We start from the raw sequence: 27,662 nt of genomic DNA, 5'->3' as shown, positions 1-27,662 counted from the left end.
AACTGTACTGGCCAATACATTTCAATTAACATCACTTGCAACCAGTAGAGGGCAATGTTTAATTCTTGATTTTAATGGTAACACACCGAAGGGAATAAAACCTATTATGAAATACAGCAATGGCAGACATTTATGATAAAGGTGGAAAATTTTAAATGGTCAAAAACTCTGAGTGTAGTTGTACAGATAGACTTTAGCCAATCATCATTACATAAGATGAAGAGTGCTGTCTCCAAGCCTGTTGAGACCTTGAGACTTGAAGAGCATATGAACTGCCCTGCTGTTAGAAAAAAGAGAGCTATGTTAGCCAAAGCGAAGCCATTTTAGAAAGGAAGTAGAATTGCAGCCATTTCACAGCAAGCGAGAAGTCACATCTATCCATAGGTGTCAGCTTGTTTCCCCCTTTATCTAACAAAAACAGTTACTTCTAGCTCCAGCCTGGAAGGTCAATGTTGATGTGGAACAAAGGAACAGTGTTGGTTGTTGTAAGATGAAAGGAATACAGAGCAAGATAACTGTTATGCTAAACTTTATGTTCTGATTGGCTAACACTGTCACTGGGCAAAGCCCAGACACTAACTATATAAGGGTACTTAACTTTCTATTTCTTTGTCTGACCACTCGCCTTTTTAGAGCTCAGATCTTGATTTAAATCAATAAAGCGCTTTTTGAACCCTCTGTCGTTGTGAAAGTAGAGTCGTGCTTTGGGGCTAATTAGATCTCGCCCCTGGGCGAAGAACCTTTGTCTAACACTGCCACGAGGCTGGGAAGACTTCAGGGCTGGTGAGAGAAGAGAACTGGGGGAGAGGACTGCTCTACCATCCACAGCAGCCTGCTGCTTGTGCCACTGCCCCGCCCACCTCCCAGTTCCATTGATTGCCGAGTGGAGCCAACTGCCAAGGTTCTCTCCAGCCAATTGGCAGAAGAGGGCTGTCTCCAAGCCTGTTGAGACCTTGAGGCTTGAAGTGCGCCCCTTTGGTTTGCCCCTTCGGGATGCCATGAGGGTGAGGGTGATTCTCTGTTTCTCTCTCTTCCCTGGGCTGTCAATTCGCTGCTTCTTTAGCCATTACCTTGGTTGAGTGAGAAGAGTTTCTCTTAGTGAGAGCAGGGATCTCATGGGAAATGATATAATTACTTCTTGTGTCCTCCCCACCCTGAGTGAGAGGCAGAGGTTGGGGGCTTCACCTATTATAGCTGCTTCATCTGCCCAGAGTGAGAGGCTGTGGTACTTGAAGCAGGACGCTCCCCTGTGTGAGAGCCAGGGGGAGGAGTGTGGCCACACATCAGGTAGTAGTAGAATTAGCAGTTACTAAGGGAGGGAGATTGTGTGTGTGTGGGGAAAGCACTTTATCGCTTAGTTGGTAGTAGCCTGATGTCCATCTATGACCAGTGGCTGGTTACCACAAGTGAGAAATGTGACTGTGTTGTTTGTATGACTGAGTGTGGGTTTGAATGGTGTGTGAGTGCATAGGTGGTGTGGGTAAAGATGTTTTTGGGAAGCCCTGATGCAGGGACGCATGGAGGGGGAGCCACTATTCCAGTGATTTGGGGCAGAAGGAGATATGGCAGGAGGAAGGGGTTGCAACATCAGCGTAGAACGGGTTTCAGGTGTCTTCACACTGTTCCCCTTCTACCCTCCTCCTCTAGTTTTCTGATAGCTCATCCACTGAGCCTTCCTTCCTTGTGGTGCTACTCTTTAATGCCAGGTCAGTCCGCAATAAGACCTCTCTTATTCATGATTTAATCCTGAATCCAGTTAAGGAGCAACTGCAGGCACTCTTGGAGGATACTGATTATCTAGATCCATTCCAGTCTGGGTTCCGATCTGGTTACGGGACTGAATCAACCTTGGTCGCCCTGATGGATGACCTTTATCGAGAGAGGGACAGGGGGAATGCAACCCTGTTAATCCTGCTCGATCTCTCGGCAGCTTTTGATACCATCGACCATGGTATCCTCCTGGATCGATTCTGTGGGATGGGCATCGGAGGCACTGTTTTACAGTGGTTCCAGTCCTACCTACAGGGTCGTTTTCAGAGAGTAGCATTGGGTGATCAGTCCTCGGCCTCTTGGCAATTGAGCTATGGAGTGCCGCAGGGCACCATCTTGTCCCCAATGTTATTTAACATCTATATGAAGCTGTTGGGAGCGGTCATTAGGGGATTTGGAGCTAAATGCCATCAATATGCTGATGACACGCAGCTCTATCTCCCTGTGACAACTGAATCAGGTGAGGCTGTGCAGGTCCTGGACCAGTGCCTAGACTCAGTAATGGGCTGGATGAGGGCCAATAAACTGAGACTGAATCCTGGCAAGATGGAAGCCCTGTGGGTGAGTGGTTCCCGAGCCCGGGAGACAGGCTCATTGCTTGTTCTGGATGGGGTTACTCTGCCTCTGAAAGAACAGGTTCGTAGTTTGGGGGTACTCTTAGACCCATTTCTGTCGTTGGAGGCTCAAGTAGCCGTCATGGCTCGGAGTGCCTTTTACCATCTTCGGTTAGTCCGCCAACTATGGCCTCTCCTGGACAGGGATAGCTTGACCACGGTGGTACAGGCATTGGTAACCTCAAGATTGGATTACTGCAACGCGCTCTATGTGGGGCTGCCCTTGAAGCTGCTCTGGAAGCTGGAGCTAGTGCAGAATGCTGCAGCTCGGCTGTTGTCTGGAGTTGCCCCTTTCCAGCATGTAACTCCTCTGCTGAGGGAACTGCACTGGCTGCCTATTCGCTACCCGGCCAGGTTTAAGGTTCTTGTACTTGTGTACAAAGCCCTAAACAACTTAGGACCAGGATACCTGAGAGAGCGCCTTCTCCCTTACCAACCTGCCCAGTCACTGAGGTCATCTGAGGGCCTGCTCCTGGTGGTTCCACCTAGATCCATCCTCCGATTGGAATCCACCAGGGGAAGAGCCTTCAGCGTGGTGGCGCCCCTCCTGTGGAATTCCCTGCCTCTGGAGGTCAGGCAGGCGCCAACCTTGTACTCCTTTCGGCGCCTCCTGAAAACATCTTTATTCCAAGAAGCCTTTCCTTAACATGCAGCCTTGGATTTCTGTTTTTGCTTCTTTTAAATTTTGTTTTAACTGTTTTTTATTCTGTTTTTATTTTCATTTTACCTTGTACACCACTCCGAAATTTTTCAATGGGGAGCGGTATATAAATATTCTAAATTAATAAATAATAAATAACAATAGGGTCTGCACCAATTTTTAAACAACTGACCTTTCTCTTGATAGCAAGCAACTGGGGTTTTGCCAGCCTTGGAGGAGAATTTTGATGATGCCCGTCCATATCTTCTTCCTCTTCTTCCTCTTCTTCTCCCTCCTCCTCTTCCTCCCCACTGCTCTCTTTTAGAGGATCTGTGGATTGTCCTCGCTCTGCTACTATGGTGACATTCTCTGTAGGCCGCAAATACTTGTTTTTAGATTGCATTTTTGCAGGCAATTGCCTATTCGCTCTTGTGGAGAACAGCTCTTGCTCTTCTTTTTCCCAGCAGCTAGCTTGTTCCATCAGTCGCTCAGCCTGAGGGGCAGAGAGGATAAAATAATGAGTCACCGAAACAGCACCTAGCCATTATTTTTAAGTTCGCCTTTAAGATAACTTACAATAACTCAGGCTTGATTAGTGCTGAAGGCTACCCAAAACATCTCAGCAATTCATCTTGGTGCTCTTCTGTAACAATCAGGATAACAAACCAAAGAAGACGGCATTTCATGGGATATTTAGCACTATTAATGAGGCAACAAATTGATTTTAGTTCTTCTGGCACTGCATTACATGCTCTCAGACATGCAGCACATTGAACAACTTCATAAATGCAAAAGAACCAAAAGCCTTTGAGCCTTGCACTCAACCTCATGGGAGACCATGCATGTAACAGTAAGACACAGCTTTTACACCTACACCACAAATTCTATACTACGTTTGCAAATCATCTCTCAATCATTTTGTCGAAACAAGTAGATGCTACAAGGGCTCACTAGCTTAAGCCATTTTATTTGCCTCTTCAATTAAACATAAAGCTATAATTTATAGTTCAGTCCTAACATCTGCTTAACAAGACACAGAACCTTGGCGTTATCTTGGATTGCTCCTCCTCCTTTCCCCCGATACACAATCTGTCAATGTCCCATCTCAAAAGTCCAGCCTTTTCTCCCTGTCCCTTTGGCTAAAACCCTTGGCCTCCTCCTCCTCCTCATTATTATTATTATTATTAATAATAATAATAATATACCGCCTCATAGCCAAAGCTCTCTAGGTGGTTTACAAAGATTGTGGCGCCACGATTTTCACCCTCTTCCTCTCTGGCCCTTCCTTGTCACATTCCAGTCCTCTCACTTTTATCCAGAAGTCTACTGATAAAATCATTCACCTCTCTCATTGTTCAGACCATTCGGACAGGCTTCCCATTCCTGTCTACATTCAGCATTAATTCCTTGTCTTTCACTCTACATCTCTATATGGCCTTGCTCCTTTCTTTCCCCTCTGCTCTTTTAAACTACTCTGCCCATTCTTCTTGCTGCTTCTTCTGCCCAGATGTTTTCTTTTAAGATTACTTGGTGCCAGTTTTCTCTCTTTCCTTGAACTCCAGCTCAAAACCCACTTCTTCCATGAGGCCTTTGTCTTAACAAGAAGTCATCTGCATTTGAAACAAAGCCTAAGTGGATTTGCTCCCATTCATCTCCTCTAGTTTGTCTCCATTGCCTCTCTTCCCTGCCTCACTTCTATCATCTCCCCAATCCAATTTTATTTAGATTGCAAGTCCTTGGGGAAAGAACCTGACTTGGCTGACATTACTAATGCTATTTACACTAATGTAGCTATATAAATAAATCCACAATGTGCTGTCCAAGGCCCAGGTTGCTACATGAGCAGCTAGGGCAGCTCAGTATCACATAATATGTTAAACCAGTCATCTTTGGCAGATACACCTTTACAAAGGTTTAGGATGGGGTTGCCAAACTCATGTGTCCAGTATTACCTCTTTTTCAGCTTCTCTCTCTTCCTCAGAAACCGCTGCATTAGGAACTAAAGGGGGATTCCACCTCAAGCTTTCTGGATCTACTTCATTGATGCGTGGATTGGTTTTCAGTTTCTCCATGTGGCTTGAAATCAGTTTCTCCCTTCTAATTACTATAAATCTACAATTTAAACACATCTGAGATTAGGAGAAAAATATACAAATAAGCAGATGGGAATGCACGTATAGCTGTTGCAGGCTTGGATCCGGGATGGGAGTTTATTTTTTATTTATTAAATTAATATCCCTTCCTTCCACCCAAGGCAATTAACAACAGCATATGGCACAGAAGTCATTTCTGTAGTCAAAAGTTGGAAAACTGCAGAACGTCTAACATTGACATCATGGTATATGGAATTATAGCAAATAGCTATGGCAGAAATATTGACATGCCAACTGAAACTAGCTAAAGGCAAAGTCAAATCATCTGAATTCTATAAAATAGGGCAGGATTTTATTCAATATACTGATCAGGGATATACATAGCACTATTTGTCAAAGCCTTTCCTCAGACTATGGGGGTGGGGGAACTAAATATGAGCCTGACATACAGAATTATAAAGAAAATGTCTAAGCACCCCTTGGAGTCCATGTTTGTCTTGGACTATAAAGTAAACCGCAAAAATATGAATAGAGTTTAAGTGTGCTACCCTCTGACAACAATTCAATTTAAATTCAATGAATTTCTTTTTATTTACTGTATTTCCTTTCCCCCTTTTTCTTCTCTGTTGATTTTGCTTTAGAAAACTAATAAAAGCTTTAAAAAATGGAAAAGAAAGAAGTCATTTTGCTAAGCTATTTCTTTTTTTCCTGAAACAGACTGCAGTCCACAAGCAAGCAAGACTGCCACAGATCCAAGCATGACAGTTATGCTAGGAAGACAGGAAAGATCAAGGCAGGTAAGGTATTTTAATTCACCACCATCATCTAGTACATACTAGCATGATGCTTGATGAAACACACAAATATTAAAACAAACAGATTGTGTAAGCCTATCCATTTTTTTCCTAATCAGCTTCTTAAAACAGTAAAACTATAGGAAGGAAGGGAAAATTTACCCTACTAGTATTTCCCCCTCCCCTCCTCTATGAAGTCAAGAGGATCAGAACAAGTCCTTCTTTTCGAACCAGATATACTGGGAGAGGGGGAATATGGAGGAGGAAATCATGGACAACCTGCTTAGTTCTGAACTCTTCAGGACCAAACAACTCCCTGCAATACCAGTCTCCCAAGGGAGTTCCGCCAAAGGTGGAGTCCATGTTGTAATGCCTTGCAGATGTGTGGAAGCATACCTATTTTGCTGCCTGACATATCTGCTGGCAGGGAGGAGGATACTCTTTCCTGGGCCTGGGTTTCTTCTGGAGCACAGACTCCTGAAAAGGAAGAGGCCATGCATATATATTCCTGAAGCCTCCCTGACTGTAGGGACAACCATAGTGGCTGTACTGGAAGAAACAAATTGCTTAGGGATAGTACCTTTAGCATTATACTTCCACAAAGGAAAATGGCAAATAGCTGTGGAAGAGATGAGCGCTTCAATGCCATCTTGTAATGTGCCCTGATCAATAATTAGCTCCTCTTTACCTAATGAAAAAGGAATTGTTCTGTCAACAGGGCTTGAATTTTTAATTTTTATGTCGGCCTGCCTTGATGAGAACAGATCCAGTCTCCAGGGAGAAACGTTTGAAAGCAAGATGAAATGCCCAAAGTGCCAGGAAACGTATGCTTTTTTTGGAGCCTGTCAAGATCCCTTGTAATGTGTGCCCCCAGCCCTTCAGGGCTGCTATCTGTAGTGATGATAATTCTGAATGCTAAGTACGCCTTGATATGTTCATCCCATGTCAATATTTGGGATATTTCCAATGGATGTTCTGTTTCCCTGCTACAGTTATCTTGTATTGTAGGAGAATTGACTAGAGCAGCCCACAAGATGCATTTCAAGCAAGAAATAACAATCCCTTGAAATTTGACCATTTCTTTCAATACAAAGTTCTGTCTGTAAAAGGGTAATACTGGACTCCCCACCACCAGACTGACATGTCAGTGGTAAAACTGAGGGATTGTACTGGAGGAAAAAGGGGGATGCCCCAATGAAGATGGGAAACTAGGAAGAACCACGCTTGGACAGGTCTTATTTAAAAAAGCAGATGCACCTCAAAACAGACGTAGTCAAAGCCATATGACTGAGGAGCTACTGGAATAGCATTGCTATCTGGAATTTGTGCAAGCCCAAATTAGGTCCTTGTTAGTATGATTCCTCTCAGCCAGAAGGAAAGTCTGGATCCCAAGAATGTTCATTACAGCTCCATTAAATTGCAGACAACAGATGGTCATCAGGTGATGACCAGCTTGCAGTTGACAAGAAGTTCTTGCAGTTCTTCTTGCAGTTGACAAGAAGACCAATGGAATGAAAGGAGCCAAGAGTGAGTTCCAAATGTGCTGCGGGTGTCATTGACAAAGCAAGAAGCCGACTGACTATGTAGTGGAAGCTTGCTAATATGAGTGGCAATCACAGCCAATAACCTCATGAAAACCTGGGGCAGGGTAGGGGATGGGGGGAAGCCTGAAACAAGAGGACACTATTCTAGAACATGCTAGCTTTGATGGCAAAGAACAGGAGCTGGCAGTTTTGAGGGCAGACCAAGAAACATGCATCTTTCAAGTAAATAACTCTTCTTCATTTATCAAGTGGTAAACAGCGGAAAGTATAACTATCTAGAACTTCCTGGGTAAAGTCAACAGAAGTCAAGATAGGCTGTAAGGTGCTGTCTTGCTTCAGTGCAGCAAAAGTAGCAGAAGAAAGATCCTCTTTGTATATGTACAAGTGGCACCCACTCTATGTACCAGCAGAGTCTGTACTTACTGATGGAGAAGAACAGAAACATATGTAACCCGGATAACTCCCAGTGCTGGAAGGATGGCAAACTCAATGAAGTAACCCATTATGGAATGCTTTACTGCATCAGCTGTCTTCTCAGAGAAGATCCCTTGCCCATCAAAGGGAAGATGATCAATACACAGACCAGCAGGAAGGAAGGGAGATGAGCACAGTGATGCATGGAGGCCTAGTAATGGGCAAAAGGCAGGATACAAATAATAATAACAATAATAATAATAATAATGATCAAACAATCAGAAAGCTAGAAAATATACATGATTTCAAGCCTCCTGGACATTGCAGTGGCTTGGTGCTGGGTTCTTTGAGGACCCTCAACAGGACTGGGAGAAAAAGCGAAGTGGCCAAAATGTTAGGACATATCCATAGCAAGTGAAACATTGGATTCATAACCAGGGGCTTTGGCTGTTGTTCCTCAAGCCCCAAGAAATGTGCCACATGCCCAATCTGTTCAGTTTACAAATGGAGGCCTTATCTAAAGGAAACTAGTTATTAATTGCCTGTATTTATTTATTTATTTAGAGTATTTTTATCCCGCACCTCAGCCAAAAAGGCTCCTAGAGTGGCTTACAATATATCAGTAAAGAAGACATGGTTTGAAGAGGTTTTGCAGAGCTCAACAGACACAAGAATTCAGAGTTCAAAGATCCAGTGTCCGAATCTGAAAGCAAGGCTATGAGGGAGTGTGGAAAAGCTCCCAAGAGTATCTTATTAGGGCTGGAGAGCAACCCTACTGACGTGCAAATAAGACCTCCATGCTTGATAGGCCTTGAGTGCAGTGAAAGGATGCTTGGAGAAAGGAACTCCAGAGGAGCTAGCAGATGCAAGGCTGAAGCCAAAACAGGACTAGGCATCTAGAAACTGCAGTGTTTTACAGGAAAAGTCTGGTGCTGTAAATCAACAGGATGCACTTCTACAGAGGAGCAGAGAGTTGAATGTGATGATTTCACTGTGCCTGCTTACTGAAGCACTGACAATCCTGACAAATACCAACAGTAGTTGTGACTATTTCAGGAAGGGAGTTTTCCCTCACAAGAACAGCTTCTCTTGAAATGTATTTATTTATTTTTATCTAAAAGATTTATATAGCACCTTCAGCAATGCTTCCCGGGTGGTTTACAAAAACAAGATAAAACATAAAAATGAAATAGAGTTAACTAACAGCATGTTCAAAACAACAACTCTAAAACACATTAAAAAGCCTGGGAGAATAAAATATTGTTTCGGCACCAGGCTTTGTCCCTCTGCAGGCTACTCAGGTTGAAAGGGTGAGTAAAAGCTCTTCACCTTCTCCCCGCTCCCGCTCCCTGGCCATGAGTCCCCCCCTCCTGCTGGCTTCATTTCCCCCCCATCCCCACCAGCTCCGTCGCCTGCCCGCCAGCCCCCTTCCCCCCCTGCCTCCAATCTTCCCCCCCACCTCCCCTGGGCTCCGATCTCCCCCCCCACCTCTGCCGCTTGTCCTGGCTAAGCGTAGTAGCCGGGAAAAGCGGCAGAACGAGCTAGATGCCCGCAGTCTCGGGCTCAGCCCAAGGCCATGGGTAATACCGGGCCAAAAGAGGTTCCAGTTAGCCCGGGCCAAAGGTGGTTTCAGCCCTGCCTGAGCTTGGGATCCCCTGTGCATCATCTGGACACACAGGGGCCGGGCCGGGGCTCATACCGGGCTAGCCTGTCATCTAGCAAGGCCCTTGGTCACTCCCATTTCATCCTCCTTCAGCTGAGCAGCTAGAGGTAAGAAGAAGGGAGGTTTGCATTTCCCCCTCTTGCTTCCTCCCTTCCATTCCCTCGTCTTGAAGGGGGGGGGAGAGAATATGCCTCTGAGGGGGAGCCAGAAAAACCTTGTCATTCTTCTTCAAAGCAGGAGAGCAACTGGGGAAAGTTCCTTCTTGCTCTGTACCTTCCATGTTTGTACCTGCCTAGGCAGTTCCAATGGAGGCACTTCTCCCAATTCAAAATGCTCTCCTGCCTCCAGAGGGACAACTGTGAGGGTAAATAGACATGTTTACCCTTTTTAAGGACCCTTCCTCCACAACAAAAGGGAGATTAAAACTAAGGAAATGTGTGGAACAATCATCATGGGCAAAAGGAAAAGCAAACACAATTCAGAAGGCAAGTCTATGCAAACAACACGTTTACTGACTTTTCTTCTCTCCTGTCTATCATGCTGTGGTGCTGTAGAGTTGTGGCAATGTCATGGGGACACATTCCGGTAGCTCGGCTCATTCCTTTGATGCTGATCTGTTTCTCATGATGGCAATAAAGATATTCCAGTACGACACTTTTCCAATAGGCCAAGTAGGAGACACGACCCAGATCAGAGAGAGGCTTTTCAGGTGATCCTGCTTGTCCCTCTCTTCTAGAAAGTAAGTAACCTAATGGAAGGGGTGGGGGCAAAAACCACAAATGTGACACTAATGCAACCAGCCATGAGGATTTACAACCCATCCTCTTAGAAAAGTCACACAGAAAATACATAGAAGTGAGTATTCCATTACAAACAGCTGCATTCAAGAACACTGCGAGGCATATTTTTCTCTAATTTCTCATGTGATTGGCAAATTTATCTTAGCTTGCCTTAAAAATCATTTTTTCAGGCTCAAAAAACTCAAGGTTTTTCAAGAGACCCTTTTAAAACATGGACAGAGTGTGTGCAAACTTTCCCTTGCCAGTCCCCACAGCACCTCAGAAGCAAAAAGTCCAATCTTTGTGAAGGAGAAGAGATACGTGGCAATGGGGATGATTCAATGGGGAGCAGGCAACCTTCTTGGCCATGGGCACATCTGGCAATTTGAGAAATGGTCCTGGGCATCATCACAAAATGGCTGCCATGGGAGACATGGCAAGGGACAAGTAACTTGCCCTAAAGACTGAGTACAAGGCAGAGATGGGGCCTGAGCCCCAGCATGCCAAACAACTCCTTTGAACACATGATTTTCAGCACTAACAGAAACCTTTTTCTCATTGATCTCAGCTGCTGGTAAGGAAATGTTACCAGCAGCCAAGAAAGGTGCCCAGGAGCTCATTGGTGATCATGGCCACCACGTTGCCTGCCCCTGCACTAGAGACAGGAGAGGCCTCATTGGCCTCTTCCAAAAGGGAAATTATGCTCTTGGGAATGCTCAGAAACATGGTTTTTTTTGCCAGGTAGTTTGAAATTTGAAAACTTTCTGCTTTCCAACTGAATCAGATTCAGAAGAAACTGGACGTCCCATATTCCCTGGCTATGAATTCAGTATTTCCTGTCCCTGGCAAACCATCCTCACCAGCTATCAAGGGTTTTGCTTGGAAAGGAGTGAGTGAACTGACAGGCAGGATTATTCAGGATAGAGGTGAAGCCCACTTCTAGCCAGGTTCAAACTCAAAGGGGACTGGTGTACTCTAATAATGGAGTGAGGATTTTTTAATTGGAGGGATTTATATTTTGAACTCTCCCAATTGCAAAAGTTGCCACCATTACTACACAAAATAGACAAGTACATAGAAACAGGATCTCAACATTTCAAACCTGAGTGAACCTTTTAATTAGACAGGAAAAAGTTACAATTATTCCATTAGTCACATCAGTTACCAGCATCACATTAATTCCACACACATACCCCAGAAAACCTTCAGAAACTAGGCCTACCAAAATACATCCACACCAACATCCAGAAAGCAGTCATACTTAAAATATGTTCAATAGTCAGGAAATTTCTGAATCAGTAAAAGGCAGCATGACTTGGCAAAGCCCATCATGTTCATCTAGAAAAACCACCATGAGCAACAAAAGAGAGATGATGATGATGATAATGATGATAGCAACCCTGTCAATTTTTTAAAAGATTATTTAAGAAGGATGAACAATTAACAGCAATTGTTACAAAATATACATCATGCCAATTATATCAAAGTAAATTTATATTATATCAAAGCAAATTTAAAATGCATTATTAAAAAATGAATTAGAGACCCACTTCTTCCTTTGTACTACCGAGCAAGTAGACACAAATAACTCAAGCAAGCAAGCCAAACCACATACCACAGAGAATTACTAAAAACAACTATCTATATCTATGTTAGGAAAGAACTTCCTTCATGACTCAAAATTCCTGATCCCACCTAGCAAAGGTTTTGGAAATCTTGTTCATATTGGAATAAGTTGAGATGTTTCGCTGGTCAGAATTTTCATCAGTAGAACTCCAATGGAAATACCTTAATGGAAGACTTGCCAGTGAGACCAAACTAGGGAGTGCATGGCACAATGAAAATTAAATTAAATGAGATCTTTTGAGCAGATCAACGGGGTTTGCAATCAAGGTGAAGGAGGAGGGAAACAAACCAGAGATTGAAAAAACAAACCACAATCTGTTCTATTGTTTGTCAGACAAACTCTAGCTAGGGCAACAAACCATGGACAAAATAAACAATGGGTTAACATTATGCTTTGTGACTTCAGTGATTTCTCATCCATAACATACTAAACCTTGTAGTGCTGTCCCTGTAGCTTTCACACACTGCTCAACACCATGATGAGTGCCATTTGGAATTTATTCCTTATGCATCAAAATCTCCAATCATCTTGACAAGTATAGCCAATTGCTCTTTTGTGATCCTTCTCTGATATCCTTTACAGATCACAGTTAAAAACAGGATATTGTATTAAATTATCAAAACATTCTAAGAAAGAAACAATGCACTTTGTGTTTATCACAAGACAGCCAAAGTCTGTTTAGCATGCACAGAAATGCATTTAAGACCACTGGTCACCTACCTGCCATTAGATAACCAATACAAAAATGTTTACAAATTGGTCTATTATAATACCCATGGAGAGTACAATAAAACACTGAAGGTAGTACATCTATTTGTCTTAGGTAAAACTGCAAGTTTCCAGTCAAGCTCTGAATGAAGCAGAGCTTGAAATACATGCTGAACATTTTATGCTGCTCTGTAAAACGTCTTTGTTCCCATTTAATTCCATTGAGGGTTATTTACAATAAAAACAACTTTCATTCTTTTCCCAACTTGCTTTATTAATCATTGCTTATTATTAATTAGAATTGGAACAAACTGCACAATCCTTTCCTTCACTTTGGCCAACAGCTGAGCTTTACTGGGCATGATGCTTGTTGATGGAATTTATTTTCCTCTTGTATTAACTATGTCATGTGATGGTGTCAGCCAGGAAAAAGAGAAAATATTTCCAAGTATCATTTTTAATGGCAGAAGAAAGGAAAGGAAAGGAACCTCTCGTGCAAGCACTTGAGTCATTACTGCTTTCGCTGACGTTTTCTTGGCAGACTTTGTAGCGGGGTGGTTTGCCATTGCCTTCCCCAGTCGTGGTTACCTTTCCCCCAACTAGCCATGCTTTATTGTATCTCTAATGAATTAGGACCTATGGCTGGTGCTTAAGTAACACAGACAGTCAAAACAGCAATGTGTTGGCAATTACTCAGGTTTTAATTTCCACTCACCCTTCTGTAGGTACGTGAATAGCCATGGGCTGGATTTATACACCTCTCCTTGTAAAAATGATGAGCAATCCATGAAGCCAATAACAATTCTGGGTACAGGGCGTAACCAAACCCCCAGACTGACTGAAGTTCCCACATATGACAAACAGAAGAATCCCAAAATGTGCCCATTTAAAGGCTGTAGAATATTCCAGAATATTTAATATTGAACCCAGGGGGGTTGTGTGGATATTTTCCGTGAGGTGGGGGAAAACAATTTTACAACCTGTAACGGAAACACTGCAAGGTCTTGGGTGATTCCCTGTCTTTCCCTTGCCTGGTGCTTCCCGGGGGTAGTGCGAAGGCTCCAAGGCCAAGGAGCAGCAGCAGCCTCCCCGCACACCGAAACACTGGCTGGCACACCGAAACAAACGGCGGTGGCGTGAAGGCTCCAAGGGCAAGTAGCTGGGGTCGGGACCAGCAGCAGCAGCAGCGTGGAGTGAGCCAGCGGTGGTGGTAAATTTTTCAGAATGTGCTGCTGCTGCTCCTTGTCCTTGAAGCCTTCGCACCACCACTGCTCCTGCCAGCTGGCCGGCGTTTTTCTCTTTGGCGCACACGTTCTCTCCAGGCTTCCCAAAAAGTGTGTGGGTTGGCTATGTCTTTTGTGTGGCTCTACACTAATGACACAGGCAATCTGCTCCCTTCCCAGAAGCCCAAAGAAGGTGCGCCTCCCTGTTCTGACCCGCCGGAGCAATGCTTCAACGTGAATGGGGGCATCCATTTCCCGGTAAATGGGCACTGAGCCCCAGTTGCTCCAGATTCGAACCGTTTCGGAGGTCTCCGGAATTGTCCAGGTGGTCTGGTTACCCTAAGCTGGTGCACTTGTTTATAATGTAAAGCTAGCTATTTAACACTAAAAATAACCTTTTTTTTTTTACTCCTAGCTATGTTGGGGTGTCAATAAAAGAGTTAATAAATAATCATAGCTTGCTAATATTGGAAATTCTTCATCATGGCTTTGCATCGTTTAGGCCTCTAATATAATCACATGGCTTCCTGAACTAGGAACTCTTCTGTATTTCCAACAAACAGGGAACTAAAGTACCGTATTTCTTCGATTGTAAGACGCCATCGATTGTAAGCCACACACTAATTTCAGTACTACCAACAGGGGAAAAAACCCTAAGACGCACCCCATTTTTAGAGATGTTTATATGGGAAAAAAGTGTGTCTTAGAATCAAAGAAATAGGGTACAATAAAAAGCAAAGCTCAGTTTGTAAACTAGCATAAAGAAGTATATCAGAAATACCTCCATATACGTATATCTCACCTAGTAGCTAGACTAACAGAGGGTTTGGATCAATTTAGCAATCAAAACAATGTTTAAACATGAGGTTTGGAATCTCTCAACAGATCGGCTTGTTATACTTAGCCTTCATATGGCACTTCATAGTGTGCAAATCACTAAATTTTATATTGTATTTTATACTATGGTTTTATACTGTTGTTTTATACTTTGAATGTTTTTAATTTTTGTGAACCGCCCGTCTATTGGGCGGTATAGAAATGTAATAAATAAATAAATAAATAAATTGTTGCAATCCTTATAACAACCTTGTAAGGTAAGTCTGTATTATTTCCCCAATATTACAGATGGTGGAATGACACCGAGATAGTGGGTTGCCTTAGTGAGCTCATGGCATAGGCCAGATTCAAACCTGATTTGTAGCTCAGGGCTCCATCACAGGGGGAATGACGACACGCTCCCTACTGTCACTTCACTGCTCCTGGTTTCGTCTCTCAGTTACTTCCTTTTACAAAACAGGAAGTAAACAACGAGCACAAGGCCCATTCAGTCGGGCGTTCTAATCCCGCTGCTTCTCCTGCACACAGCAGGAGAGAGCAGCAACTTCCAGTTTTAAAAATATTTCGGACTTTGTGTTTTTTTTTGTGGCGTAAGGAAAGCCAGAAGGGGTGGAAGGCGCATGGGAGGCAGATGATGTCATGGGAGGGACCTGACCAAACTCCATGAGTGCTCAGTAACGAGTGTGCAATAAAACGCTTGTCGGATGGAGCCCTGTGCACATCTATATGGGCTCTTTACCCCAACCTAAACGCACACTTTTGCGTTTTAGGACACATAACACAGCCATCCACTCACTGTAGCACTGGGCTATATACAAGATAATGCGCATCTTCTCATTCACGACTTACTGCGACTTTTGCATCATCCTTGAGTTTGCACCGCTTTATGGCTATGTGTCATTGGGGGAGTAAAATCACATTTTCACAGGTGGGCATAGTGTTGAGGGTAGGACAATGTGATTGGCTGATTTCCTGCCTTCCTACCTATCGCCTGCCACCTTCGTTCGTGCCGTTTTCAGTGAGTTTCGTCAGTCGGTTCTCCCTCTGTCAGCTCGGAAGGGTATGGCTCAGCTCTTCGGGCGTCCCTGCCAGAGCGCCTCCTCCTCCTCCTCCTGGTGTTGCCCTCCCCAGTCGCCCAGCTTTGACACCTGCTTTTTAACGGGGGAAGACAGCATGGTCCGTGCCTCCTGCTTCACCGGCGGCTGCTCCCTGGGCTTTGAAGTGAGCGGAAAGGGGGCAGGCGCGCACCAGGCAGGTGGCTCAGCGCAGCAGATGTACCAGCAGATCGGGGGAGGGATTTCATTCAAATGCACAGTGCTCCCTCCCGCTTCAGAACAAAGATGTTTTGCCCTAGCAGAGGGACTAAAGAGACAGAAGTATGTGTGTGTATGTGTGCGTGCATGCGCATGGAACCATTCCGGTCCATTTCAGGAGCTCCTCTCCTCGCCACCGCCTACTTATGCACAACATCACTGCAATGTCAGATAAAGCTGCTTCTCCCCCCCTCCTTCACACTCCTTCCACCCACTCGCCCTCATTGCCTCCTCTGAACAGAGCAATTTTTTATCACAAGGATTTTCAGCACAGTAAATTCATGATATAAATCACTGCTGCTGTAGTGTGACGCTCGTTAGCTACATTCGAATCCACTAAAAATCGGATTAATATTCAAGGAGAAGCAATCTCGCTGTGGTATAGATGTGGCCCTTGTGTCACTCAGTCACCAAGTTACACTAGCTTTCAGCAACATAGAAGGATATCACAGCTCACAGCACCACATTACATACAAACAATAAATATATTCCATATTTTTATTGGCTCATGTTGTTGACTTATAGAGATACAACAAAATTAAAAGAGTTACTTGAAAGTAGTGAAGTCCCTGCTGAAAGGATATCTAAACTTTTTCAAAATACTTCTGAAATTCCTCAGTTTACAAATAATTACCAACGGTTTGGCATTTATGAAGGAGGAGATTACAGGAGCTTGCATTACAATAAAGTGACACAACACTTTGTGACTTTCTATTGTTACCAAGGAACACGCTTTGTCCTCTAGCATTTGCATTCAAAAATGTCAACCTAAACAGATGGGAAGTAACAAAATCCTGTACCTCAGCTGTGAGGAACATGTAGTCCAACAATACTGGGAGAGCCACAAGTCCCATTATTTCTGACCATTTGCTATGTTATTTATTTATTTATTTATTACATTTTTATACCACCCAATAGCTGAAGCTCTCTGGGCAGTTAGCTAGTGCTAATGGGAGTTCGAGTCCAACAAGATCTGGAGGGCCACAGATTCCCTACCCCTCTGTACACATTAACTGCAAGGCTCATTTTACTTACAGCAAACATTAGTTAATTGGTTGTGGTTAAGTTACAGCCATTAAATTAAACTTACAAAAAAGATTCCAGATCTAAGATGCAGATAAATAAAAAACATTGATCTTGGCTGCTCGTGTATTTATCCTGACGCATCTAAAATGAGTACAATATGGCCCTGTTAAATAGATTACCCCAATGTTGTAATATTCATCTTGTCTAAACAGTGGATATCCTTATACATACAGGATTCCCTAAGGATCTACAGCCTGACTGGAAAACAGCCAAGCCAGCTGTATTTTAATGAACAAAGCATTAAGTCTGCAGTGCACAACGCTTAGTGAAAATGGTATGTTATAAGACATAATGAAGCTGGAGTAAGGATAAGAAAAGTTCCCCATGTGAAAAAGTCTAAATGACATTAGACTATGGCCGTTTCTACACCTGCCTTTTCCCTGAGCATGCAAATGACACACAGGGGATCCTGGGAGCAGGCAGGGACGATCCCTCCATTTTCCTGGGATAATTGTTAGGTTTAGAAAGGGCCCAAGACCACCTGGGCAGGATCTACACTACTGCTTATAACGCTTTATAAGGGTTATGACAACTGTTCAGGCCCAGGACACATTACATACACCGTTTTCATACTGTTTTAAAAGTGTTATATCCTGCTTGGTGTAGATCGGCCCCTGGTCAATGCATTTTTAAAGTCGGTAGTCAAGCTATTAGCCAGAGAAACAAACATTTAGAAGCACAAGTCCAACCACCTATGTTAATTTGAAATTTTTATCTACATCAACATGGGGTTCCTAGTTTTGTCAAACTAGTCTTGAAAATCTAAGGTATTTCATCAAACCAAAAGCCATTGAGGTCATTACTATCAAAAATGCCTGATGGAGCAGGGAGGGGTGTACAACTCTCCATAGTCTCAGGCACAGACTTCTCCCTCTCCTATCATCCAAAATCCTTTGATACTGTAGGAATAAGAACTAGGCCTTCCATATTCACAAAGCATACACTTTTGCCATTGAACTTCATATCCTCCGAGACATTGCACTTCATTCCAGCCACAATATAGAATCACCAATTTTAAATAGGCCACTCTATAAGTAGAACATGACACATTCAGATAGAAATAATTATAGATGGAGCTTTATCATTATTTACTTCTTAACTAGCAATACCTTGTCCTTTTGAAATCTATACAAACAGATAAACTATTCTGCAGAATAGTTACTTTTAAACAACATTTGAGATCTAGTTTATTATACTGCAATACACTCCCATAATCACTAGGCTGTGCACCCCCTCCCCGAACAGCTTTGGATCCTGATTCAGACCTTCTGGATTGGGCCCAAACCAGTTCAGGTCGATCCAGACCTCTGCCAATCCACTCCGGAACTGGATCCGGAGCAAAATCCGGAGGTCTGGATCGATATTCGGCCCCCATTTTGCCCCCCTTCCCCACTTACTTGCCTCCACAGCAGATGGTGGAAGCAGATAAGTAGGGAAGAAGGCGCAAAATGGGGGCCGAATAAGTTCCCCTCCCCCCTTACCTGGCTCCGCTGCCCGCTGCCATATGGACCACAGCGGCAGTGGGCAGCGGAGCCAGGTAAGCCCCCCTCCCCCACTTACCTGGCACCACCGTCACCACACAGACTGCGCCACCGCTGCCAGGTAAGACCCCTCCCCCCTGCCCCCTTACCTATGTCTGTAGTGGTCCAGGCGGCAGCTTCAACTGCGGCCCAGGCCTCAAGCCGGAAGCACGCCATGGCCTGCTTCCGGCTTGAGGCCCAGACTGCTACTGACACAGGTAAGCCCCCTCCCCCTCCCCCTTACCTGGCTCCACCGCTGTCCCGGCATGGACTGCGGTGGCAGCAACAGGTAAGCCCCCTTCCCCCTGCCCTCTTACCTGTGTCCGTAGCGGTCTGGGCGGCGGCTTCAACTGTGTTCCAGGCTTCAATTGAAGCTGCCGCCCTGACCGCTATGGACGCAGGTAAGCCCCCCTCCCCCCTCTGGCTCCGCTGCTGTCGCCTCACAGACTGTAGCCGTGGTGCCAGGTAAGACCCCTCCCCCCTACACTTACCTGCATCTGTAGCAGTCCGGGCAGCAGCTTCAATTGCAGCCCAAGCCTCAAGCCAGAAGCAGGCCATAGCCTGTTTCTGGCCTGGGCCACAGTTGAAGCCGCCGCCCGACTGCTACAGACGCAGGTAAGCCCCCCTCCCTGCTGCTCCCTTGCCTGGCTTACCTGCCACCGCCTGGACTGCTGCGGTGGCAGGTAAGCCCCCTCCCCCCACTTACCTGGGTCCAGAGCACCACAAGGCATAGTGATGACCATCAGCTTGAATAGCTTTAATGTGAGACTAGACAAAGACATGGAGGATACTGGCCATGTTGGCTGTATATTACCTCCAGGATCAGAAGCTGTATAACTATCAATACATTGCTGGGGAACACCAAGCAGGAAGATCTTATTGCATTCATATCCTGGTTGGAATCTGGTTGGTCATGGAGAATAGAATGTTGGATTAGGCAGGCCTTTGATCTGATCGAGCATGAATCTTCTTATGTTCTGTGGGAACAGCCATCCCTTTATCCAGCGTCTGCCATATAAATGCATCCCATCTATTTATCCCTGGTCACTGTGGCATCAGTAGAGATGTGAAAGTCTGGAAATAACGGGGGGATGATGACATGCCCCCCCCCATTTTTGCAACAACTGTTTTTGGGTCCCCCCACTCACCCAAACTGAACAGCTTTGGATGATAAAATATTTTCTTTTTACCCAGCCTTTACTCCCCACAAATAATTTCTAAAAACTATGCAGGAAGACTTTGCTGGAAAGAATAGATATGTGAAATGTCTAGAAATAATGAAGCCATGGGGGGAAATGCTTTTTTTTAAATCCCCTCTGTAAGATTCCCAGCATAGTTATTTCTTCTGTTCAAAACTAAAATTACCTGACTAAAATGTCCCTTTTACTAACAGACAATAGAGTTGCTTCAAGGCATGCTCCATTTCCAGACATGTAAGTAGAGTTACCATTGAATGAATGCTTGGATTTTTTTTGGTTGTTGATAGTGTTGTTTTAGATATCTGTGTGTCTCTGTGTGTGCTATTTGTTTAGATGTTTCTATGTAAATGGCTTTTATCATGTATTTTTAAGGTTTTTATTCTTTGTAAACTGCCCAGAGACCTCCGGCAATTAAGAAGTATAGAAATATAACACATGAATATAATATGGAAGAAAATGTGCATTCTTGACAATTTGGGTTTTGTTCTACAGAGTCCTGGTTAGGTGCTGTAGTAGTCAATTAATGTAGTTCTAACCTAAAACCCACATGTGGGGTAGAAAACACCAAGTCATAGGTGATGTGTCAGAAGAGCATGTGAGTTAACCTATCTACATTTCTACATGTAAAGTGAATTTTGAGGATTGGCTCCATAGAACTCACTGATACATTTTTTAATAAAGTTTTCGATTAGACCTCTCCACTAGGAAATACTGCCTCAACTATAAAACCTTTTAATTGCTGCCACTAATGTAAACCACCTCTACCTAGAAGAAACACAGTAGTCTAGTTCTTATGGCATAGATACAACCTTTTAAAATAAACAAAATATAAGATATTCATTAACAGAAATTATTTACAAAAGTAAATAAAATGTCACTCTTCAAATAATAGGTTGGGATTGCTTAAAGGCTCTTAAATTAAGTATGGTTGCTTACCATTCCTAAACTACGGGCATGTCTAGATGGGGCAACATCCGGGGGATCAGGGGATCCCAGGGGTAGGGAGGGATGATCCCTCCCTTTCCCCAGGATAGCCGCTTTAATCCCAGCTTTTCCTGCGGTCTCGCGATCGTCCCGAGACTGCATGATGTGTGGGTAGCCGTCCTGGTTTCTTCCCGGCTCCTTGCGAGTAAACATGAGGAGCCGGGAACCAGGCATGGGGCTCCATGCCCATTGTGGGGGAGCGCGAGGGTTGGTGTTTTTTTTTTAATTAACTTTTTGAAGGAGCGCTCCTGCTCTCATCTTCAATTTTTTAAAAAATGGTGGCCGCGACATCCTCCATTCTTCCAGGACGTCACATGCCGCATGTAGACTCAGGGGGAGGATCTCGCGATCATCATATCGCAAGATCCTCCACCCTCCGTTGGTAGATCTACCCATGCCCCCAGTCTTTCCCAGCTAAATTAAATCACTTTTCCTATAGATCAGACTTCTCTAAACTCCACCCTACAAACTAGAACAGGTTTAGGAATTTCCCTAAATTTCCTTACAAAAAGGAACATACGTTGTACACCAGACTTTGTCTGCCTCCAGTTCTTCCTGCTTCTTCTAGGATTATTCAAATGTTTCAGGGATTACTTACAGAGGTTCCTCTGGTCAAACATAAAATAGGAACCTAAATATGTTTTATAGATAGATAGATTTGCTCATAAAATTATCAATTTGGTATATTAAATCTAAAAGTATAGTTTATTCAGACAATAATTACAAATTTACTGAGTTTACTTTTAAAAGCCTTTAAATATAATGATAATTTTATTAGAAAACCATGTTATACATAATAAAACATAATAAAGCTTTAGGAATATAGCTGTTTTATGTGACTAAAGCAGCCTCCCAACCTGGAATCCTCCAGATGTTTTCCTGACCATTGGCCATGCTGCCTGAGGTTGATGGGAACTGAAGTCCAAAATACCTGGAAGGCTGTCTTAAAACAACAAAGTGACTTTAGATCTGTAAAGAGTGCTAGAAAAAATAAGTTTTGATTATTTTCCATTCCCCCCCAAAAAAGTTTACATTTTTTCAAGTACAAAAACAAGGGAAAAAAAACATTTTTCCCATGGTTTCAAAATTTCCAGAAATTTAACATCTCTAGGCATTATGATTGCTCTTTCATTCATATTCATATTCTATGGAGGCCCGTGATACTGTCATCCTGTGTTTCCCCACTGCTTCTTCCATCTTTTTTTGTTCCATGGAAAATCGATTGTGGAGTAAAAGGTCCTCTGACAGGTTGCCTTAGGGGCCATCTTTCGTGAAATATTTAAAGTCCGAGGATAAACCAGTAAGGGGCACACAGGGACCTTCCATTGTATATGTTGTTCTCTGGAGGGGGGGGGGATGCAAGTGCAGATACACATGGAAGGGAAATGGCTATCAACCTGTAAACATCAAATCTCATACATTGGCTACCAATTAATCCAGTTTAGCTTTACCACTGGTAGCAGGCTTACCAGCAATTCTAAAAGCATGGGTTCTCTTTTCCTACAGGCCAGTTCAACCAGCAGAGTAGCTGTTCTACTATATACCAATCATTCCATCTGTTGGTTCATTTAACTGATGGCTACCCAGATGAACCAAGAAGTCATGTATCTTTTAAAAATCTTTTATCTGCAAATACAACAACAAAGACACACACAAAAGGGGGATGGGAACCACAAAAGAGAGAAGGGGGAGAAAGAGGGGAAAAATAAAATATATATCATACAACATATCCATGCATAATAATTATTTATATCAATGGTCTTCAACTGATCCAGAGCCGAGACCCACCTCAGATTCCCAACCTGCAACATAGGACCCACTTTCACAATTTTCTCCATGCCCAACATGGTGGCAACAGCTTTGCCGTAACTGATCTCACCACCCACTTTTGGGTCACGACCCATCGGTTGAAGACCACTGATTTACATCATCCTTAATACAAAAAGGAAAAGAGGGGGAAAGAGGGCTTTAACATTTCCAATTCAAACATGTGCATTAATATAAGTAATCTGTATATCTAAAAAAAGCATCAAAACAAGACTGACAACTGCAGGAGAAAAAGCAGTAAGATCTTCTGTCCACTTATAATGATGGAAGGTGTTTATCCTTCAGCCTGAAGAGTAAATGTCTTTACAATTATAAAGGCTCTCATCATCCACTTTTCCTGTCTGTCTGTTAATCCCCACATCACAAAGATGTAATTTAAAAGCACATGAACATCCACTATTAACACAGATTTTACAAAATGTATATGAGCACTGACTTCCAACCAAAAGGAAGCTACTACAGGACATGCCCTCATCATATGTCTCAATGAGGCATTATCCTCATTATATCGTCAGCATCTGGTAGAGATTCATCTTAACAAGCCTCTAGGTAAAACATCAGTTTTTATTGAATCAAACTCAATTTTCAAACTACAGAAACAGTACATACAGAAGCTAGAGCAACTTTCCATTGATTAGACTGTATAGAGCATCCCAACTTCATATTCCATTCTTCTCTGACATTCTGAACATCTACTTTACTACATTCCAAAAGACTTTTATAAACAGCTGTTGTAGACTTAGCTTTCTGTGAAGAACCAATTAATTCCTCTAACAGTGTAGGAAGCAATGAAGCACTTGTCACTGATGGTCCATATATAGGCCCTTTCTACACCTAAGGATTATCCCAAGAAAACGGAGGGATCGTGCCTGCCTGCTCCTGGGATCCCCTGGGTGTCATTTGCATGCACAGGGATGATCCTGGGGGAAAAGGCAGGGGTAAAAATGGCCAAAGTCTCCAACAAGTACTGTAGCGGAATATACTGCCAGCTGCACTAGATGGTAAATGATATCTAATCTACAATACTGAAAATGTTAAAACTCATTATCTTCTCGTGTTAACCTATCACATATAAATTCCACTATGCTTGGTGGGGAAATGTCTGATAGCTACCAATTACACTGCTGGAATGTGGCCCAAGACCGCTCCCAAACTGGGATTTAGCCCGTGGGTAAAAAAAAAAGCAAAAAAAAAAGCTCATCCCCTGTCATAGAGGGAGCCACTGCAGAAACTTTTATGGTGGCTGGGAAAGGGACTCACTCCATTATTGGATCTCTCACTCAGAGGGGAATTTCTATTCAATCCTATGGGCCCAGGCACACATGCCATTGTCTCTCCCTGCCACACATGCCCCTGGCCCAATCTCACAATAAAGTTGTGTTCAGCATATCTAACTTGTCGAAAGGCAAGATGAGTTCCCAATCAACTCATTATGTATCTTTCTTTTTAAAAAACAGAACATATATTGATATTGAAATTATATTCAGAGTGCTAAAAGTTATAGGTACTGATTACAAGGCAGATTGCAAAGCATTATCTCAACCATCTATTACTCAGATCTCAAAATATGCAAGATCAGCCAGCTGATCAGCCCAGGGATTACATTTTTCCTTATTTATCCCATAGCATAATATTTTGAGCAAGCACAATCCAACTGAGCATAGTTTGCAAAGGCAAGAACAAGCTCAAAACTGGAGGTAGCATTTGATTATCATTCCCTTTTCTCTCTCTCCCTTTGGTGGCATGGGTAAGGAAGGGTGGTGGTTTTCCTGCTTTAAGCTATCCCACAGTCACAATCATAGATAGTGCATTGCTCTACTTGAAGCAAGTCAAAGGCCCTTTTTGCTAAGACCAAAGAGTCTAAAGAGCAAGCCTGTCCTGAAAGCTTTGACAGTGGTCAGACCTGATCACATGATCTGTGTACTGCAGTTCAAGAATCTGTTTGCTGGTCTGATTCTTTATACTCTTAGCCACAGTTTCAAGACATGCTTTAAGCTTATCAGGTGCTACCCTTTGAATTTCTCAGATAATATATTTACCACGTTGACTGGATCAACACAGCCAAGTACATTCATAGAATCATAGAATAGTAGACTTGGAAGGGGCCTATAAGGCCATCGAGTCCAATCCCCTGCTCAATACAGGAATCCACCCTAAAGCATCCCTGACAGATGGTTGTCCAGCTACCTCTTGAATGCCTCTAGTGTGGGAGAGCCCACAACCTCCCTAGGTAACTGGTTCCATTGCCGTACTGCTGTAATAGTCAGGAAGTTTTTCCTGATATCCAGCTGGAATCTGGCTTCCTGTAACTTGACCCCGTTACTCCATGTCTTGTACTCTGGGAGGATCGAGAAGAGATCCTGGCCCTCCTCGGTATGACAACCTTTTGAGTATTTAAAGAGTGCTATCATGTCTCCCCTCAATCTTCTCTTCTCTATGCTAAACATGCCCAGTTCTTTCAGTCTCCCTTCATAGGTCTTTGTTTCTAGACCCCTGATCATCCTGGTTGCCCTCCTCTGAACACGCTCCAGCTTGTCTGTGTCCTTCTTGAATTGTGCAGCCCAGAACTGGACGCAATACTCTAGATGAGGCCTAACCAGGGCCAAATAGAGAGGAACCAGTACCTCACGTGATTTGGAAGCTAAATGTCTATTAAGGCGGCCCAAAATAGCATTTGCCTTTCTTGCAGCCATATTGCACTGTTGGCTCATATTTAGCTTGTGATCTACAACAATTCCAAGATCCTACTCGTTTGTAGTATTGCTGAGCCAAGTATCCCCCATCTTGTAACCGTGCCTTTGGTTTCTTTTTCCTAGGAGTAGAACTTGGCATTTATCCCTATTAAATTTTATTCTGTTGTTTTCAGCCCAGCACTCCAGCCTATCAAGATCACTTTGAAGTTTGTTTCTGTCTTCCAGGGTATTAGCTATCCCACCCAATTTTGTGTCATCTGCAAATCTGATAAGCGTTCCCTGCACCTCCTCATCCAAATCATTAATAAAAATGTTGAAAAGCACTGGGCCCAGGACTGAGCCCTGTGGTACCCCACTCGTTGCCTCTCCCCAGTTTGAGAAGGTTACATTGATAAGCACTTTTTGAGTCCAATTCTGTAGCCAACTGTGAATCCACCTAATAGTTGTTCCATCTAGCCAATTTTTAGCTAGTTTGTTAATCAGAATATCATGGGGCACTTTGTCAAAAGTTTTGCTGGTCAACAGCATTCCCACAGTCCACAAGGGAGTTTACCTGATCAAAAAATGAGATCAAATTAGTTTGATAGGATTTGTTCCTGACAAATCCATGTTAGCTTCTAGTAATAACTGCATTGTTTTCAAGATGCTTACAGATTGACTTCTTTATAACTTGCTCCAGAATTTTCCCAGGGATGGATGTCAGACTAACTGGTCTGTAGTTCCCAGGTTCTTCCTTTTCCCCCTTTTTGAAGATAGGGACAACATTAGCCCTCCTCCAGTCATCCAGCACCTCACCCGTCTTCCATGATTTTGCAAAGATAATAGACAAAGGTTCTGAGAGTTCTTCTGCTAGCTCCTTCATTACTATAGGATGCAGTTCATCGGACCTTGGAGATTTGAACTCATTCAAGGAAATTAGGTGTTCCTTGACCATATGTTTATCAATCTCAAACTGCAATCCTGCCCCTTCAACTTGTGCTTCACTTTTTCCAGGGGGGTCATAGACCCGCTTTTGGGGAGGCAAAGTAGGAATTGAGCACTTCAGCCTTTTCTTTGTCATCTGTTATCAATTTGCCATCCTCATTAAGCAGTTGAACTACCCTTTCTTTTCTCTGTCTTTTACTACTCACGTATCTGAAGAAAGCCTTTTTATTGCTTTTAGCATCCCTCGCTAATCTCAGCTCATTCTCAGCTTTAGCCCTCCTGACTCCATTTCGGCACTTCTGTGCCACCTGTCTGTACTCTTCTTTTGTAGCCTGGCCTTCCTTTTACTTCCTATATATATCCTTTTTTGTTTTCAGGTCATCTCTAAGCTTTTGTGGAGCCACATTGGTTTCTTCTGTTGTCTTCTATGTTTTCTCCTTGTTGGAATTGTTTGTAACTGTGCCTTTAAAATTTCCTTTTTTAAATACTCCCACCCATCCTGCACTCCTTTTCTCATTAGGCTCACTTGCCATGGGACCTTACTTATCATGGTTCTGAGTTTATTAAATTCAGCTTTCCTAAAATTCAGAGTACGTGTATGGCTACGCTCAGCTTTTGCCTCCTTTATAATCAAGAATTCAAGTATGACATGGAAGGGAGCTACACTAGTTAAGTTAGAACATGTCTTACCGTTTTAAGTGTGGATTTGGAAGTATTTCGCCACATGACGTTCAATTTGAGGCGTTTTATTGTTATCTGTTCTCCGTTTTTTATTTTGAACTTCTCTGAAATAAGTCATTCTATTTGGTATGATGTAGCCGATTTCATCTTATTAAATGGGTTGTCTGTAATTCTTAATTAGCAAATCGCATTCCCGGGGGCATATTTATGTAATTTCCATGCCCAAAGTTGGAGCCCTTTTTCCCCCCCAAGCCTCTTTTTTGCAGCCCTTTTTTAGTTTCAGTTTTGAGAGGCTGCTTCCTGGTTTGTTTGCCAGTGGAGAAAAGAGGAAGTGGGAGGGGAAATTAGCAGACAGGGGGTGGGGGGAGAACAAACGGATTTGTTTTCTTACTGTGGCCAAAAGGAATGCATTCCCATGGAAAGAGAAAGTAAGTAAACATTTAAAAAACTGCTATGTTTTAAATCGTTCAAAAACAAAACGTTAAATGACTGTAAAAACAATGTTTCATGTACTAGTGTAGATTCCCTCATGGTCACTTTCCCCCAGAGTTCCCGTAACTGCCACTTTAACCACTAAGTCGTCCCTATTGGTCAATATCAAGTCAAAGATTGCTGATCCTCTAGTTCCTTCCTCCACTTTCTGTAGGAGAAAGTTATCACCCGCACATGTCAGGAATTTCTTGGAAGGGCCGCTTTTGGCAGTATTGGTCTCCCAACAGATATCAGGGT

General features: G+C 43.2%; 1 protein-coding gene across 2 annotated transcripts in view; it reads right to left on the bottom strand.

Annotated features, from left to right (window-relative positions):
• The window catches only part of KAT6B (lysine acetyltransferase 6B), a 221,996-nt gene that overhangs the window by 29,848 nt on the left and 164,486 nt on the right, over window positions 1-27,662 (bottom strand). For both annotated transcript variants that reach the window (XM_063128836.1, XM_063128837.1), the window contains exons 13-15: window positions 10,049-10,280; window positions 4,977-5,136; window positions 3,218-3,517 (exon numbers count right to left, since the gene is read on the bottom strand). In XM_063128836.1, the coding sequence (XP_062984906.1) occupies window positions 3,218-3,517; window positions 4,977-5,136; window positions 10,049-10,280 (692 nt within the window). The remainder of the gene's footprint in view (window positions 1-3,217; window positions 3,518-4,976; window positions 5,137-10,048; window positions 10,281-27,662) is intronic.

This window comes from Elgaria multicarinata, chromosome 6, assembly GCF_023053635.1.
Source record: "Elgaria multicarinata webbii isolate HBS135686 ecotype San Diego chromosome 6, rElgMul1.1.pri, whole genome shotgun sequence".
In the NCBI taxonomy this organism is placed as follows: Eukaryota; Metazoa; Chordata; class Lepidosauria; order Squamata; family Anguidae; genus Elgaria; species Elgaria multicarinata.
This window is presented reverse-complemented; position numbering and strand designations above follow the sequence as displayed.